This window comes from Pelodiscus sinensis, chromosome 4 (genome assembly GCF_052426305.1).
Source record: "Pelodiscus sinensis isolate ZL-2025 chromosome 4, ASM5242630v1, whole genome shotgun sequence".
In the NCBI taxonomy this organism is placed as follows: domain Eukaryota; kingdom Metazoa; phylum Chordata; order Testudines; family Trionychidae; genus Pelodiscus; species Pelodiscus sinensis.
This window is the reverse complement of record NC_143055.1, coordinates 75,161,305-75,178,958: the sequence shown is the minus strand read 5'-3', so window position 1 is coordinate 75,178,958 and position 17,654 is coordinate 75,161,305. Positions and strand designations below refer to the sequence as shown.

The following is a 17,654-nucleotide window of genomic DNA, read 5'->3' as shown; positions in this document are numbered from 1 at the left end:
GGGGAAGCACCAGCCCTGCTGCTGGCTCTCCTGGCCCCACCACAGAAGACTGCTGCCCCACTGAAGCCTGCTAATATTCTGGCTGCCCTGCCACCGGCTCAGCTGGACTCCCATAGCAGGGATCTCAGCTGCTGGTCACCCTGCATCCAGCCTGACTGGGTTCCCGGCCCCCACAGGGCTCTTGCCTCTGCCCTTCACCATGTTTCTCTGGTCCAGAAACAGCTGTAGTCCTGCTAGAGTCCTGGTTGAGAGAGGTTCAGCCTGTATACACAAATAGAGTTTTGTGCAGAAGCTTCTACATGAGAAACCTGTATTTGTCCATATAGAATTTCCCTGTATGTGGACTTGGGTAAATAGGTACAATGATCTGATTTTCATATACAAATGCCTTTTTGTAATAGAAGTGCTACATTGCTGTACGTGCAAAATATGCCTGATCAACTTCAGAATCTGTGATTCAGACTCTGGTTTTTGAAAATGTATATGGACAAAATGTGACCCAAGGATGTGGCTTCTTGCTGGTCTAAGAGCACATTTCCTTTGTTCCATCCTTTACTTTTTTTTTACTGCTGACTTGAGCAGTAAAGATAGGAAGTTATAGGAAAAATGTATTGTATTGAGATTATCCATAATTTAATTTTTAATGAAGTGTAGTAAGCAAGAGGGCATGGAATATATTTTCCTTTAACAAAGATAATTCTCTTCATTTTTATTCATCTTTAGACATCCAGTCTTAAGACCCAAAGAAAACCTTTTCATAGAACCCTCCTGAAAGCACAGGCAGCTGTCAGAGTCCAGAGAGCACTTTCCCATGGACAGCGGTCATGCAAAAGGAAATAGTTCCATGGTATGAAGTACTCCTTCAAGAGAAAGTGGGGGAGCAGGAGTTGTTAGGAGAGTACCATCTGGAAACTCAGTATTCTTATCACCTATAAGGGTAGTTCCATGCAGACAGAATTGCACTTATCTGCTACCCACTCATTCATACTATTTTCCCTGATGTACTCTGGTATATTGTTGGGAGTTACTCAACACTGTCTCATTCTCCAGACACCCTTCTGTCTAAAGGAATCACTTCCCCATGGCTTACCTTTGTTGTTGAAAATAATGGAATTGTGGAGGGATAATGACATCAACAATGACAGATAATCCAAGAGAAGGATGGAGGTGAAGGACAGCAAGTAGCTCTGCATTTGGTCATCCCTTGCATTCAGACACACCTGAGATTCACAGGATCACTCCCCTTTATCTTCCCATTATTATTTCACAAAAGCACATTCCTTTAGATACTTTTGTTTGCAGGAGTACTCCCCACACATCCCATTTAGAGAATCCTTGTGGCATCCCCATCCACTGTGCATCTTTTGGGTGCTTCTCTGGCGCTGTCTGCTACTGGGTTCCTTATTAGAGAGTCAAGTGTTCCTCCCCACATACCTGTAATACCATTAACTCACAAATCACCTGTAATACCATTAACTCACAAACATCCCACTCTCCCTACCTTTAATATCAGCAATTCACAGACACTTACCTTCCTTCCTCCCCCTTCCCCCCCCCCCCCCGCATCCCCCTTCTGTTCTGCAATGTGATTTGTCCTTTTCATATTTGTTCACTTTTTTAATTGTATCCTTTGGTATATATGGTTGTGACTACTTTCTTCCACTATTTGATCTGAGGAAGTGGGTCTGGCCCACGAAAGCTCATCATCTAATAAACCATCTTGTTAGTCTTTAAAGTGCTACATTGTCCTGCATTTTGCTTCAATCCCCACATACCAACATTTGAGCAAAGCTCAGGGTAGTATTGCAGTTAAGTGTCCCTCTTTGCTGACAACATAGTAACTCTCAACATTGAGGTACTCTTTCCTATATGTTTTAGAGTTAAGGACAAAACTAACTCCTAAATTAGATCCCACTCCAAACTTTGGGAAAAAAAATTAGATCCAGAACTAGACTTAGTGGCTTGGGATTCTTCTCTCATATCAGAGAATTAGATTGCCATTTTTTCCAAAGTCTGTATTAATTTTTTTTTAAAGATAACAAGTGGGAGCTAATATCCTTCTCTTTTTTAATCCATTATTCAACTTTTTAAAATATTTGGGGATGACATATGTGTGGAAAGTCCTACACAAAATAAAGATGCGTAGCATTATGTGAGACTGCATTCCAAAAAGCTATCCTGACATATGGGAGTATGGAGGCAGTTTCAATATAAGTAAGAACTCACTTGACTGTTTATCCAAACTTGAAATGAACCAGAAGCTAATTTTGTTAGGAGTTTGAAATAGTTTTTTAGTTTTCTTTTTCTTTCATTTTTGCTCAACTTTGGCTGCGACAGGAAGCACTGAAATTCAGTAAAGGGCTATGCTTGTGATATTTCTGACCTGATCAGATTCATTACATTTAGAAATCTCATGAAGGAGCCTGCCTTCTGTCCAATTTCCAGACAAAAGTGACATCCACATTGTCAGTGCTGTCTAAAATCAACTTTGAGGGTTTTCTCTATATTAAGACAGCCTTTCTTATTACTGAGTTGTAACTTACTTCTTAAATAGACTCAGTAGTATTAGAAGAACTACTCACATTAATAATATTCATCGTGTATAAGGGTGCCAGAATGTAGCAGTGACCCATGTTCTCAAAATAAAAACCATGACATACTTTGTCATGAAATTCTTCTATAAAAAAGATAAAGTACACATTTTAAAATGTGATATACAGCTGTTGTTATCTCACACATATATATTTCTCAGAGGGGAGGATTTTCTCCACTCACTCAAGGCAAGTGTACTTTGCAGCTGGAAGCTGTCTTCCCAGTGTGGGTAAATAGATCTGCTTAAGCCTATGCACAGAAAATAGCAGGGTTGAGGCATGTGCTAGCATGCCTCCCCATGCACACTAAGGGCTTCTACTCAGCCTACAAAGGAAACTGCTACTATTGCTGGACAATTCTATTAGTCCTTCCGATATTGCCAATTCCTGTCCAACAGCCGAGGATGATTTTTAAATCTGAGGGGGTGTCTACACAGCACCCTAAACTCAAAATAAGATACACAATTTGTGCTATGCAAATTGCGTATCTTAGTTTGAAACTATTTTGAAATCGCTTATTTTGAAATTTGGCATGTCTATACAGTGCCAAATTTCAAAATAACACGCTATTTCGAGCCATCCCTTATTCCTTGTGCAACAAGGTTTACTGGGATGGCAAAATAGTGCACCCGTTATTTTGAAAAATATTTCAAAATAACAGGAGGCTTGTGTAGACTGGTGGTAGCTATTTCGGGATACTTCCCATTGGCTGTGGTTTGCCAACTTTAAGAAACACAGCTCTACTGCTCAGTTTCTCCTGAGGTGGTGCAGTTCACACTTCACTGCTTGGTTCAGGACTGAGACATTTTTTCCTCCCCAACATGGCATAATGAATTTTTCTTTAAATATCCTATTAAAATCCCCATGATTGCTTTCAAAATCATCAGGAGAAAAATTAATGATGCAGGAGAGTGATGATAATTCCAGGAGACTCTAGGTCAATCCTGGAGGATTAGCAGATTAGCAACATTGTATTTAGAGGCATAATCTTTCTCTAAACAGATCAATGAAAGCAGCATAAAAGGTCAGATTCCACTGCAGAGACTCCTCAGTCCTTTAAAAAAATCATATCTATGCCCTTGGCAGTGGAAAGTATAACTCATTACCTTGAAGAGTTAACTGTTTGGATAACTTTGGAGTAATGTCAATTCCATTCTTCAACCAACCAAGCTGTGGGTTGGGGATACCTTCAGCGTGGCATCGGAGGCTGGCTGTCACACCAGGTTCCCTCGCCTGGCTCTCTGGATAGACTCGAATGACTGGTGGAACTGAATACAGAAAACAATCATCAGTCAAATTAAAAGCAAAAATATGAAATTAAAAAAACCCCAGGTCTCCAAGCAACTGATGCTCATAATCCTGAAGCCACATATAATGAAATATGTAGTATTACCCGCATATTTAACAGCATCTGGCATTGAGCTCTATAACAATTAAATTTATGAAAGAGAAGGAATGTTCTTCTGAGAAATCCCTATTTCCATCATCAACTCTGAATTTTAATTCAATTGTTCTTAGGGTTTGATTATTATCTATATTTGAAGAACAGGGGCTTATATGAATCATTTACAATCTATCAGCATCTTTCAGGTTTTATATATAATGTTTAGATAATATTTTAGCTACACTTCACAGTTGAGAATTGAGATTTTTGGTTGGTTTATTCTTCTGCCTTTTTTGCTGTGTGTCCATGCATCTTCCTTTCTCTGCATTTACCCCATCACCTTAGAGAACATTTTTTCCAAGCAACAAGGAATAATCCATTTTAAATGAATAAAAATTTCTATATTTATAACAGTTAATGCTAACAATATTTTAATGATGGAAAATTCATGATACAGGGCTTAAGTCAATATTGAATTCTTAGGAATTAGAAAGAGACCTTCAAGAAGGTAAGATTGGCCCACATCTGCCTAGTGCAGGGTTTCCTGTCCTCTGAAGCATGTAGTGCTGGCCAGTGTCAAACATAGTATATTGGATGAGATGCAACTTGGGTCTGATCCAATAAAAAAATTCCCACAGTTCTAATTATTTTAATGGGCAAATAGGGCTTGCTGGATAAAAATACTTTAGTTTTGTGAATAACTTTCAGGTTTCAATTTCTGTTTCCATTGTGTGTTGGAAGAATACAGATGTCTTTGGAAATGTTTACTGAAAAAAACAAAGGAAGAGAGTCAAATTCAGTTTCAACTCCCTGCTTTTTGATTCAGAGCAAGGATTTGAAGACAGTCTTCTATACTAGTGGTATGCATGCAAATCATTAGGATCATTAGCAGAAGCTCTTTACTTTCTTTTCCTTCCTATACTCCTTCCTGGACCCAAGACACCTTCCCAATGAAAGCATCATCAAAATAACTGTTGCACAAAAAGTTTCAATTTCAACAAATCTGCATTTTCCCACACGAGAAAAATTAATTCCAATCAGCTCTTCTGAACTACATATACAATTTACAATACAGAGCTATAAAAAACTGAACTTACAAGATAAAACCATATAAAAACTGAATCATGTGCTTATATTTATTACACTTGAATTGATGTACTCCGAAAGTCCCTCATCTGGGAACATCCATGTACTCCCCTTGGCCCCACAGCTGGGAGAACAGCAGCATAGCAACAGACTTCCCCTTCAGCTTTCCGCACAGCTATGGGAGCAGCAGAGAGTGGTGCCTGGGAATAGTGCAGGATGTGGAACCACGTGTGTGTCTGAGATAAGCATCCCACTCTCATCCCATTCATGCCCAGGCCCCACAGCGCCCTCTCTGGCCCAGCAAAATCTTTATTCTGGCATACCCTTTTCCCCAGGTTGCCAAATTAAGGGTTTGAGTGAATGATGGAGGTTGTGAAATGGATAACAGAATAATGACAGATGCTCAGTCTGGATAAAATTGAAGTATTCTAGATTGGTAAGGACTAAATTTGTGTGCATGTCTTGTGTTCTTCCCTTTACCAACACAATCCACAGTGTAGGTATCATTTTAATGTGTCTTTTTGGATGCCTAATACAACAGCAGTTGTTCAGAGCACCTGTAGAATTGGCTCACACCAAAGGTCCACCAGAGTTCACGTTTAATGAGCTGTCGAGGCAAAATGCTTGCACTTTTTAACATTAATTAATCTCATTATATTTTACTTAATTAACTGATTTAAAATTTAAAATTAAGAACGGATAGACTAATAGATTTGTAAAACAAAAAACTAAGAACAAAGAAGTTTAGAGCTTGTAAAATAAGGAGGGCACCGTTTTCATAGGGCGTGGATACTTGAGCCTTCCCTCTATGTCTGAACTTAGTTTCCCACCAAAATGATGGGGTATACCTAATCTATAGGCTGGTATATTTGTATGTATTGATGAAATATACATACACCTTTGTTATTTTTGTCCTCCCAGTTATTTCAGGTCTTTCCTTATGATATAGTCATTAACATTACAGAGGGTATGCATTTAGGAAGTCCCTATGCTAACCTCATTCAACACATCCTTATCTATGTCTTTTAAAGGTTGTAGCCATATATGGACCTCATGTTTTAATGCTTCACTGTCTATCTAGGTGAAAGTCCTGCCGTGAGGGCAGGGGACTAGACCTGATGACCTCTCGAGGTCCTTTCCAGTTCTAATGTTGTATGATTCTATGATATATATGCATGCTAACTTTTCTACCTGGGAGAAAGGTCTCAGACATATGTTTGATAACTTTGCCTTCGGTCAACATACAAGATGTGGCCAATAGGTTCCTTATGCCAAAATACTTTAAAATAAAAGTATTCTAATAAACCAAATAATCAAACCTATCATAAACTTAGAAACCTATGAGAAAAGATATATACGCAAGCAAACAGGCTAGCCCAATAGGCTGCATAGTAGATCCTCTTAAGGGCTGGAGCTAGCCAACACTGATTACAGAATGAGCCCCACCTTGTAGAGATAAGGTGCTTGCCCTATAAAGAGCAGTAGATGCCCAAAAGCTTCGGAAATCATAAAAAGTGTCAATGACCCATGCAGGAAGATCTTGACTGAGAAAAGAGTTTGGACCTGCAAGCCAGAACTAAAAGGCTGAGGAAAGCTGAGCTTTGCCAGATAAAGCCTGGGAGTTTTCAGCCCAGCTATGCTAGAGACCCTGATATGGTGAACAGTCTGGTGATCTGGAAGCCAGAGGCCTCAGAAGCCAGGTACAACCTGATGTTACACTAAAATACTGGCACTGACTCTTGGAAACTGGGTCAGTTGACTTGGGCTTGAACAGCTTGGGGCTAAAAACTGTAGTGTAGATGTTTAGAGCAGAGACTCTGAGAGACACCCTCATGCAAATTTAAGTCATATGACGTAGGCGAGCCGTGCCAGTACTGCAGGTCTCTTGTTGCAGTGTAGACATACCCTGTGATCTAGCCTGTATTGGGACCTAGCTTTGGGAAGAAGGCAGTCCCCAACCCCTAATTAACAGAAGAGAGTGAATGAACTAGGGTTGGGATCTGGAGGCCCAGTCAGAAAGGTGTTAATAAATGGGGTCCCAGCAGAGAAATACGTTAATTTCCTGCTGATTGTTGAACTCCTAAGGAGCCATGACCAAGGAGAATGTGGTAGCAGGTCACTGCAGAGTGATCTCTGGCCATGAAGGGAAGCTCATTAAAAGCCCACCCTAATACAACCTCATTATGGTTAAATTTATATTGCTGTACAGCTTACCTGATATTACATTACTTAACCTTAGGCAGTTGAACTAAATGAGAAGTAGAATCTATTTATACAAATTAGCAGTCAAACATATAAATAAAGCATAGCTAGCTATTCTACAGGTTTACATTGTTGGTTACAGTATGTGCTTAATATATGAATGTATGTGTGTGTGTTCTATTATAGATTATTTCAAAATAATTGACCTTAGGCTATCTAAATAATTGTACTAAAATCCCAGATCCAAACCACCTATTTAAATAAGCTCCAGTGGTACTCAAAAATTACTCTGTTGTTTCTAACACTTTTCTTAACAAAATATAATTACAGTCCAAAAGCACTTACCTACGTCTTGTAAATACACTATAATTTATGCTTATCAGTGAAAAATCTGATATGTAACACATCACCTTTGGCAGGAAAAGGATGTGATATCACAGTGACATTTTCCTATTAGATACCATTGATTAAGTAAGATTTGTAAAGTCTGCTAATGAAAATGTTTAAGCAAAACTAATTGGGGATCTTATCTTTCTACACCAAACAGCAGGAACTTTGAGCTCTTTGTTAAAGAGAAATGAGTTGTAAAGAAGGTTAAAGAAACATACCTTCCAATCCCCAATGTTTTATTTCCTGTTTATCTATTTATCTCCAAATTAAATAGAATTGGGAGTACTTAACTTGTAACACAAACCCCAGTCGGAGAGACAATGAAGATCCCATTCCAACATAGTTAAATATTTTCAAGTTTTATTCAACTCTTTACAAGAAATGCTCCAGTATGTTGTTCCATTAGGGTCCTGTTAATAAATATATGCCTCAGCTTTCTTCCTACTAAGAAGTACACAAATGCTTAGGTATTGTACCTCAGAAAGAATGTGTAAAATTAGCGGTAGTAAGAATGTTCTAAACACATAGAATTACAGATAAAAGGCTTCTAAACATTTAGAGATGGAATACTAAAACACACTTTTCTCAATATATTTAGAATCTATATCTGTTACTGCCTTCACGTGTCTTCGAACACCTATAGGCTGTGTCTAGATTGCATCCCTCTGCTGAGAGAGGGATGCAAATCAAGCACTTTGGAAGTGCAAATGAGCCTGGAATTTAAATATCCCGGGCTTCATTTGCTCACATTCCGACACTGTGCCGATCAAGCTCAGTGTCGAAAGTGAAAGTAAAGTTTAGCCGCGGCTCTGACGACAACAGGGAGCTTTTTCAGCAGCTCCTGTACTCCTTATTTTTGGAGGAACTACATCAGAGTAAATATGATCTCATTCTGGGGCAAGGAATTTGAAAGATTTCTGTCCCCACATCAGTTTTTTCCCTCCAGCTTCCCCTCAGTTGTGATGCATCTTGGGGAGTGTGTGTGTGTGTGGGGCGGGGCGGGGGTTCTTCACCCATTTCCTAGGCCTGGATAGTGAAGACCAGGGTCGTCTTCTACAGCTAGATGTTTTCGGTGGGGATGGAGTAGAGAAGCCATCCCATAGCTCGCAGAAGGGCGAGGGAATACCTGGGCCCTCCCATTTTACAAAAATACTGCCAACTCCTGAAGTGAGGGAAAGAACTCTGCTGGCTTTGCACAGAAGCCTTGACTAGTTGTTCTTCCTCAGGAGGGCACACAAGTGAGGAAAGCAGTCAATGGAGGTGAGAGGATTTTCTGCCAGGCAGGTTGACACTGGAGAGCAGCTGGAGCTCTTTATGTTATAACCAGATTAGGGCCAATTCTGGTTGAATCCTATCACTTGTGAATAAGCTGCAAGATGACATCACTCTACCAAAAAATTAGTGAACTACTTCTTCCATCATTCAACTATTTTTATACCTAGCTGAGTAATAACCAAATAATATAATAAATAAATGTTACTCAATTTATTTTTGTCTTGTGCCCTCCCAGTTCTCATTATTATGTTTATTTCTACACTGAAAGCTCCTGTGTCTGGTCAGATAATGTGGGCTTAGTCTATGAGAATGACAGAGTAGACAGACTCTATTTTGCCCTGAAACCACTGCAGTCGATAAAGTAACTGCAATGTTACTAGTAAGAGTAAGTTTTAGTAATTACTACAATTAAAAAAATATATATGTATGACACACACACACAACTATGTGAAGGAAGTTAATGCCAGAGTTAAATCTGTCTAGGGGTTCCACAGCTATTTGTGGATAACATAGGAATGGTGAAGTTCAGGAATCTTGGCTTCCATTCCAATTTCTGGAGAAGAATGTTTTCTACTGATCACAGATTCCTCTATTGCTGTTCCTGTCATTACTGACTCCTTGTGCCCCATGTATAACCTGTCCCAGTCCTTTCTCCCCACTACAGCTCCTCATGCCAAACCCAAACCCAGTCTCCACTGCAGGCTCCTCATCCTACCCCCACTCTCTTTCCTTATGCTAGTGCTAGGCTCCCTCTTGAGGCTCCATATCCAACTCTGATTTTTTTCTGAAACACAGATGCCAGTTTGCCTCGCTGGGCTTCTTATTCTAATTTCCCTATTCCTGCTTCTTGCCTCAGAAGGTCCAGACTATTCTACCCTGGTCTCTGTATTAGATCTTAATGCCACTCTTCCCAGTTCCCCACACTGGCTATTTCTCTCCGTTTTCTCACCCACGCAATCCCAGTCCCAGCTTCCAGTTGACTAATTTGATTTTGAGACAACTCTGGGTTACATTCTCAGACTTCTCTCACATGCTTCTTTTCAAATATCAGTGTTCCCCCACCCATTGGCTTCCAGTCTGCCCCTCACCACCATTTTCTCACATTGCTGTTTCTCCTATCTCCACCTACCCAATCTCCCATGCCCAGTTTGTGTGTCACCCCCAATTGACAGTCCTAATCTATGCCAGACTCCCCAGAGGCTTCTTTCTTTATGCTGGCTGGACATAAACAGTGACAGTATTGACAGTGCAGGAGAGGAAGTCTCCTTCTTGTAAATCCTGATGTCTGACATCACAGAAGATCCCAGCAAGAAACGCTATTGTTCCAACCTGGAATAGAACATACTCATTTGCTCTGGGGCGGGGAGGGGGGGAGGTATTTTCAGAGAAGTTAGCACCCTTTTATAATAAGTCTCTATCAAATAGATATAAAGTGAGATTTTACAGAAGTTTATAACTTGACCAAACTTGAGAAAATAGACATGGGGTTGTGACAAAAGCACTTTCCTGAGTCCTACAATCTAAACCATGGGCATTCCTAGCTGCCCTGCCTGTAATACATATATGAAACTGGCAGTGCTATGTACATAATTTCCCAGTGCTTCTCAAAATAAATTATCTTGATTACTTAAAAAACTAATACTATAATGGCTTTCAGTAGGACTTGAAAATAATATCTAGCCCTTATACAGTGCTTTTCTATCCAGCTTTTTTCCATCCAGCTATCTCAAGTGCTTTACAAATGAGTTTAGTTTTCTTTATCCCTATTTTATATATGAGGAAACTAAAGCAGACAGAGGTGAAGAGTTGCCCAAGGTCAGCAAGACAGCCAGGAATAGAACCCAGGACATTTGAATATCAATTTAGTGCTCTGAACACTAAACAACACTGTTTCCCTGTAAATCTTTACATCTGGAAAGGAGCCAGCCTAACAATAGGGAGAGTCCTTTACTTTTCCTCATGAAACACTATTCAGAGTCAGCTGACTTTTAAGTTATCAAAAATTGCCATTTGTTGTTTTCACTAAGATTAGTAGTGCTTATTTCAGGCCTGCGGCTAAAAATCACTGTTTAATCTGAGAGTATTCCCAGCACTGGACAGAGCTGAACCTCTTCCTCCTCCATCTTCTTAAAATACACTTTAGCTTAGGAAAGCTGCATGGGGCAAGGAACCAGGAGATCATGAATTCTAAGTTTACCACTTTTGGTAAATGATTAATAATACTGTGGTTCTCTCAAAATTTAGTACTGAACAAGCTTCATACCCCACACAGAGGTTAAACTAGGTGAGAATCTAAATCTTATCCATTTTGCTTCTTGGGTAGTAACTGCCAGATATATGGACTGAGCTTCACTGTCTGTAAAATGGGATTAGTAGTGTTTACGTAATGCACTACTTCCATTAATTATACCTCTTCCTTTGGTGAGTGATTGTTAGGGAGTTGCGGGGTCCAAGCCCCTACTTGGGATTTCTATTCAATCACCTATTTGCTCTTGCCCTATCCGGGGCTCCCACCCAAGCCTACCCCTGCAGGAAAGAGGCCCCCATATGGGCTTCTTGCCACTCCTGGTGCTATCTACCACTTTCAGCTGCCGTAATTAAGATCCAGACCTAATGGGAAGGGTTCAGGTGGTAAAGGGAGACTCGGGCCCTCCCACTCTCTGAGTCTCAGCCCAGGACCCTAAGGACACAAGGACCCTCTGTCCCTGTCTTGACTGGAGAGGCTGATGCCCTCAACTCTCCAGCCCACTGGCTTGCAACTCCTGCACCCATCCTGGGCTACTTCCTTTCCCCTTGTTCCCCTTTCCTGGTGTCCTATCGCTGAGTCCTCCCAGCCATCTCCTCCAGGGATAATGACGTTGGAATCACCCTCACCCGGTCCAATGTCCATCTCATCCTTTCTCCCATTCCTCCTCCTTTCCTCCCCCCTTGGGGTTTCATTCCACATCTCAGAGCGATCTCCCCTTCTCCTCTGGTCCCCCTCGGCATTCTGCGGGTGACCTCTTGAAAGGCCCATTCCTCCCGGGCCCCTCCCCCTGTGGCGGCATCGGGACGTTCTCTCATGCCCGGCATGCCCTCTTAACCCCGGCCTCGGTGTGCGTTGCACCGTCCAGCGTGCCCCCCACCCTACGTCTGAGCCCTGCTGGTTGCAGTCCCGGCTTTATGTCTGCACCATTCTGGGCACAAGTCTGGGGCCATATCGCCCTGTCACAGTGTTCATAACTGCTTCTTAGTCATTTAGCGTATGTGGTTTGTGTTGCAGTGCTGAGACTCCAACATTCATTTTTTGCAGATGATATGTGGAAGGTAAACATAGTTGCATTCATAATATAATATGTTCTATTTTCTTTTTAATAAACCCTAGAAAATTTTTAAAAAAACAAAAACTCTGAACAACAAAAACATGACATCAAAGGAAAGTTATTAAGTTGCAAAGTCAAGGACTCAGAGGATAAGAAATGCCAGAATTAAGGCTATTCATACAAACTAAACCATGTCCCTAGTTTGTATACATTATAATACATCCTTTTATTACACAGCCTCATAGTACTTTTTTTTTTCCAGATTGTGATACAGCCTAAGAATGTGCTTCACACTAAAAATACTTGCTCAAATTGTAAAGCTAATTTGGTACAGCCATAGTTGTGTGCCCTTTGTGTTCTCCATCTAAACTGTTGCACAACTGAGTTCTACTTGCCTGGATGCTCATGGAAAGAAAATGTTAAACATGCATGCTAAAGCACTCATTACTGGTATATTTAAAATGCAAATTCTTGAATAATTGCACTCAAAGTAATATATTTTATAATGGACAGAGAATCTTATGACCAAACAGTGGGTATGGGGTTCTTAGGTCTCCTCCTCAGAGCTACTCCAAATTAAATGAATCAAAGAAGGTTCTGACCTACACTATTTGCAATCAAGATCAACAATCTACATGTTACACCTCTATAAACTGGGACTCTTTGGTCTTGAAACATTTGTGGTACAACAGAACCATGGATGGTCCAAGATCAGAGTCCCGGTGTGCTGTGGGGAGTGAGAGTGTAGCGTGCTGCACTGGATGGCCGTGCTGGTTGCCTGGTGCAATGCAGGGGTGGCAGGAAGCTTGGCATTGTTCAGGCAGGGTGTGTGTGGAGCAGGAACATGTCATGTGGCCCAGCTGGGCTACTTGGGGGGCTGAGAGCTGAGAAGCTGCCACACTGTGGGGGGCAAGGGTTAAGCTCGGAAACCCAGCACGTGGCTTAGCTGGGTTGGGAGTGAGGAGAGACAGTAGACAGGGTGCAATTCAGCTGGTTGTGGGGGGTTGGGAGCTAGTGTGCAGCGCAAATGGGCTGGGCTGCACAGAGGAGCCGGTGGGGTGGCATGGCAGAGGGTGGGCCAGCAGCAGGGAGGCCAGAAACCATCTCCCCTGGTCCGACAAAATCCCTCATCTGGGACCAGCCAGGTCCCATGGGTGTCGGACCAGGGAAGTAGAACCTGTACATGAAATTACTTGATTTGAATGTTATGCAGGAGGAAATCTATATCCAGCTAATAAATCTTACAGTATCATGATTTTTCTAGGAATGTCTGAGTCAAGAATTGTAGTTCCTTAGAGCCCAAAGAAAAATAACCACTATAAATTAGATGAAATCCACTTAGCAAAAAAGAAAAAAAAATCCCTAATGATCCAGACACTACAAATACTCTAAAGAATCATTTCTTCTTTGAGAATTAAGGAGAAATATCTGTCTTGGAGGCAAAATGTTTTTCAGGTTAAAAGGGACTTGAAGACAATGGGCCAGTTAATCTCCATAGCTTACACCCAACCCAAACATATCCTGGGGAGAACACATACAATTATTCATCATGGAAAACAAGACATAAGAAGTGGTGGAAGAAGAGGATGATGATAAAGGAAATAGTAATATATCCATAATATTATTTGACCTTGCTATTGTGATTACATTTTATGTTTAATATTTGTCTTTAAATGAATATCTTCTGGCTCAATTTTCTCATTGGTTTAGTCATAATTAATTGGCTGACTTCTTGTTGGTTTCAAGTCTTGAGGAGATATTTGAAGAAGGAAGGGTAGTGACTTTATGCATTTCTTCTGCAAGGGCATTCAACTGACACCAGGCAATATGGAATAAAATGCAGAGACACTTGCTGGAGATATGAACAAACAGACATTCAAGGCTGAAAGAACAAAGGGAGTAGGAACACAATGTGACAGTGAATGATGATGAAAGGACAAAGTTGAGGCAATAACAAGGTTTCTGAATTTGATGTGATGGAGAATGTGCAGGTACCAGGAAAATTCAAAGGTGGAAATGGAAGATTTAGTCAGATTGAAGGACTAGGAAATGGTACCTTTTGTATGAATAGAATGGACAGATGTGAATATCAGGGAAGCTAGTGAGAAGATTTGAGTTATCAAAGAAGGAAATAATCAGAGCACGGAAGAGATTAACTGATGTCTGGACAAAGCAAAAGGACGCACTATAGAGTGGATAGAAGAAGTGGCAGGGAGTGGACACATGTTTAATTGATCTAAACTGACAGGGAGAGTCCAAAGTGACAAGAATTTGAGCTTAGCTAATAAGGAGAACAGCAGTGGTATCCACAGTAAAAAAAAAAAAAGTCTGGAAGAATGGAGTAGACTTGAGCAGATTTCAGAGAAACAGACTTTAAAATCTTTAATCCTAACCAAAAATATTGGATTGAATGAAGAATATAGTTGAGGTTTTGCTTAAGTAAGGAATAGAAGATTGACATTTTATATAGTGACAAGGACTGTGAACTTTTTAGCGTAGACTGTCAAAAGCAGGACCCTGAATTTGGACTACAAAATACCTAAAAAAATGGTTTCAGTTTTTAAAAATTAGAGCTCTCATTGGAGCGCAACACTTTAGGCTTCTATTTTTAAAATCAATTATGGATTTTTTGAAATTTGTATTGTACATAATATTTTTTGCAAGGTAATAGAACTGCAAACACTCTTTCAATGATCAAGTTGCCATTAAAAATTATTTTTATAAATATTTATTATACAATAGTATGTAATAATGTTCAGTAACAATATTAAAGCCTTGGGAATTGAGAAACAGAGAAAAACTGTTTGGTTCTGTATTATTCTATTTAATAAGTATTATTTATATAGGATCATTAAATACTGTGATTAGACTTTGTTTTCTTGCAACAATATATACAGAAGGAAAGATATGAATAAAAACATATTGCCTATATCTACTATTGTATTCAGCTGTAATATAATGTTAAATAACTAAAAAAATCTAGTGAATAAAATCCAGAGACAGTCCTATGACTAGGCAGTTAGGACATCTTTCCTTACCATTTACTTGAACGATATGAGTCTGATAGAGATTGTCATAGCCATCAGCATTGCAGCTGTAATTTCCCATGTGAGTTGTGGTAATCTTAGTAATGTACAAGGACCCATCATCTCCAAAATCCTACAGAGAAAGATTAAAAACAAGGTGATCAAAATAATTTCAGCAACAGTACAGTAATTTTGTTCTTCACCTTGGCAACAGAGCTGTGATGCAACTGTCAGACATCTACATTTCAAACCAAAATATGCTGAAGACAATGAAGAAACTCCAGATATGCACTGGAATTAGAACAGACTTTGTCTTCACATTTTATAGATAGGGGGTGGGTGGGTGGGGGGGTGGGTGTGTGTGCGCGCGCGCGCGCCTTCTCTACCCCTCTGCTTATCTTAATTAAAAGGAAATACCAGGGATTTTTTTGCAACTCATTAAACCTCAGTTCATATTAGTACTTATTATTGCATCTAACATTTTTATTTATTTAATTATGGTAGCTATAGGGAAAAGTTTAGTTTAATTTAGTCTCTACCTATTCATCATACATGAGTCACTACTTTCTATTCTGTAGTTTTTCCATCTGCAAAATGGTGAAAACAATGTACAACAAGGTTGTGAAATGTTTGGAATGAAAGAACCAAGTTTAAAGCATTATCTTTAGTAACAAGATACAACCTCAAATTTACAGTAAAAGTTTAACAGTTATGACATTTATTTGGCAGATTTATAGAAATGTAGCTGTTGAAGCTTATTCAGTGTTTCCTTGTTTTATTTCATGTCTTCAAAGATTGCAGTCTGGTAACTTTAACATAAAATTCATATTCCTCTCTATGGGTATGTCTACACTACAAAGTTAATTCGAACTAACAGACATTAGTTCGAATTAACTTTGAAAGGCGCTACACATACAAACCGCTAGTTATAACTTAATTCAACCTAGCGGAGTACTTAATTTGAACAAGGAAAACCTCATTGTACGAGGACTAACGCCTAGTTCGAATTCACTAGTTTGAATTAAGGGCTGTGTAGCCACTCTGGGCACCAGGGAAACTCTTCTGCCCCCCTCCCGGCCCCGGAGCCCTTAACGGGGCCCAGGCTGGCTACGGTGCCCGTGCCAGTTGCAAGCCTGCCAGCACCTAGCCAGCAGACCCTGCACCTGTCACGGCTCGAGCCAGCCATCCACTGCCACCCAGCCCTCTGCCTCTTCCCGGGACCAGGCTGGCGGCTCCCGGGAGCCTGCCCAGGTCCACAAGAGGTGGGTGCCCACCTGGTCTAGTGCGGACATCGTGGACCTCATCCACAACCTCCGCACTAGACACAGGAAAGTGGCCATATAGGGCAGGAGAGCTGCCAGCCTGGCCAACCAGGAGCAGGTTTGCATGAAAATCAGGGTGGTCCAGTGGGACCCCTGACCCTGAGCCCTGAGCTTAGAATGGCCATACTGGATCAGACCAAAGGTCCATCTAGCCCAGTAGCCTGTCTGCCGACAGCGGCCAACACTAGGGACCCTGGAGGGGATGGACCGAAACAATGACCAAGCCATTTGTCTCGTGCCATCCATCTCCTGCCTTCCGCAAACAGAGGCCAGGGACACCATTTCTACCCCCTGGCTAATACCATTCCATTGACCCAGCCTCCATTAATTTATCTAAATTCTCTTTAAACTCTGTTCTAGTTCTAGCCTTCACAGCCTCCTGCAGCAAGGAGTTCCACAGGTTGACTATCTGCTTTGTGAAGAAGAACTTTCTTTTATTAGTTGAAGCCTGCTACCCATTCATTTCATTTGGTGTCCTCTAGTGCTTCTATTATGGGAACTAATGAAGAACTTTTCTTGATGCACCCTCTCCACACAACTCATGCTTTTATAGATCTCTATCATATCCCCCCTCAGTCTCCTCTTTTCTAAGCTGAAAAGTCGCAGTCTCTTTAGCCTCTCTTCATATGGGACCTGTTCCAAACCCCTGATCATTTTAGTTGCCTTCCCCTCTCCCACCCTCTCTCTTCCCCTCTCCCACCTCCTTTTCCCAGTCTCCCCAGAGGTTAACCCCCCCCCCCATTTTGTTAAATAAAGAGAGTTTCTATTTTTGAACACACGTGTCCTTTATTTTGTACATGAGGAAGGGGGGCTAGGGAGGGGTAAGTGGAAGGAGGTGAAGGAGGAATGGGGTACGAGCCCCCAATGGGGAGGACTGGGGTGGCTCTGCGGGCTCCTCGGGGTGGAAGCTCTCCTGCAGCCCCCCGATTGACCCCTCCCCCAGATGGCCGCCTGCAGCAAGTGTAGCCGGGCTGATGGCCAAGTGCTGTGATGTGCCAAGTGTGGGCACTCAGGGCACTCCAAGCCAGGACTGCTTTGCTGTCCTCCATCAAGTTAGACAAGCGAGCGGGAAACCC

General features: G+C 41.1%; 1 protein-coding gene and 1 long non-coding RNA gene across 4 annotated transcripts in view; one reads left to right on the top strand and one right to left on the bottom strand.

Annotated features, from left to right (window-relative positions):
- FSTL5 (follistatin like 5) overlaps positions 1-17,654 on the bottom strand; it is a 549,779-nt gene that overhangs the window by 116,636 nt on the left and 415,489 nt on the right. For both annotated transcript variants that reach the window (XM_006121877.5, XM_006121878.5), the window contains exons 8-9: positions 15,269-15,389; positions 3,698-3,859 (exon numbers count right to left, since the gene is read on the bottom strand). In XM_006121877.5, the coding sequence (XP_006121939.4) occupies positions 3,698-3,859; positions 15,269-15,389 (283 nt within the window). The remainder of the gene's footprint in view (positions 1-3,697; positions 3,860-15,268; positions 15,390-17,654) is intronic.
- Positions 1-17,654, top strand: part of LOC142829617 (uncharacterized) — a 74,761-nt gene that overhangs the window by 21,461 nt on the left and 35,646 nt on the right. The window lies entirely within an intron of this gene.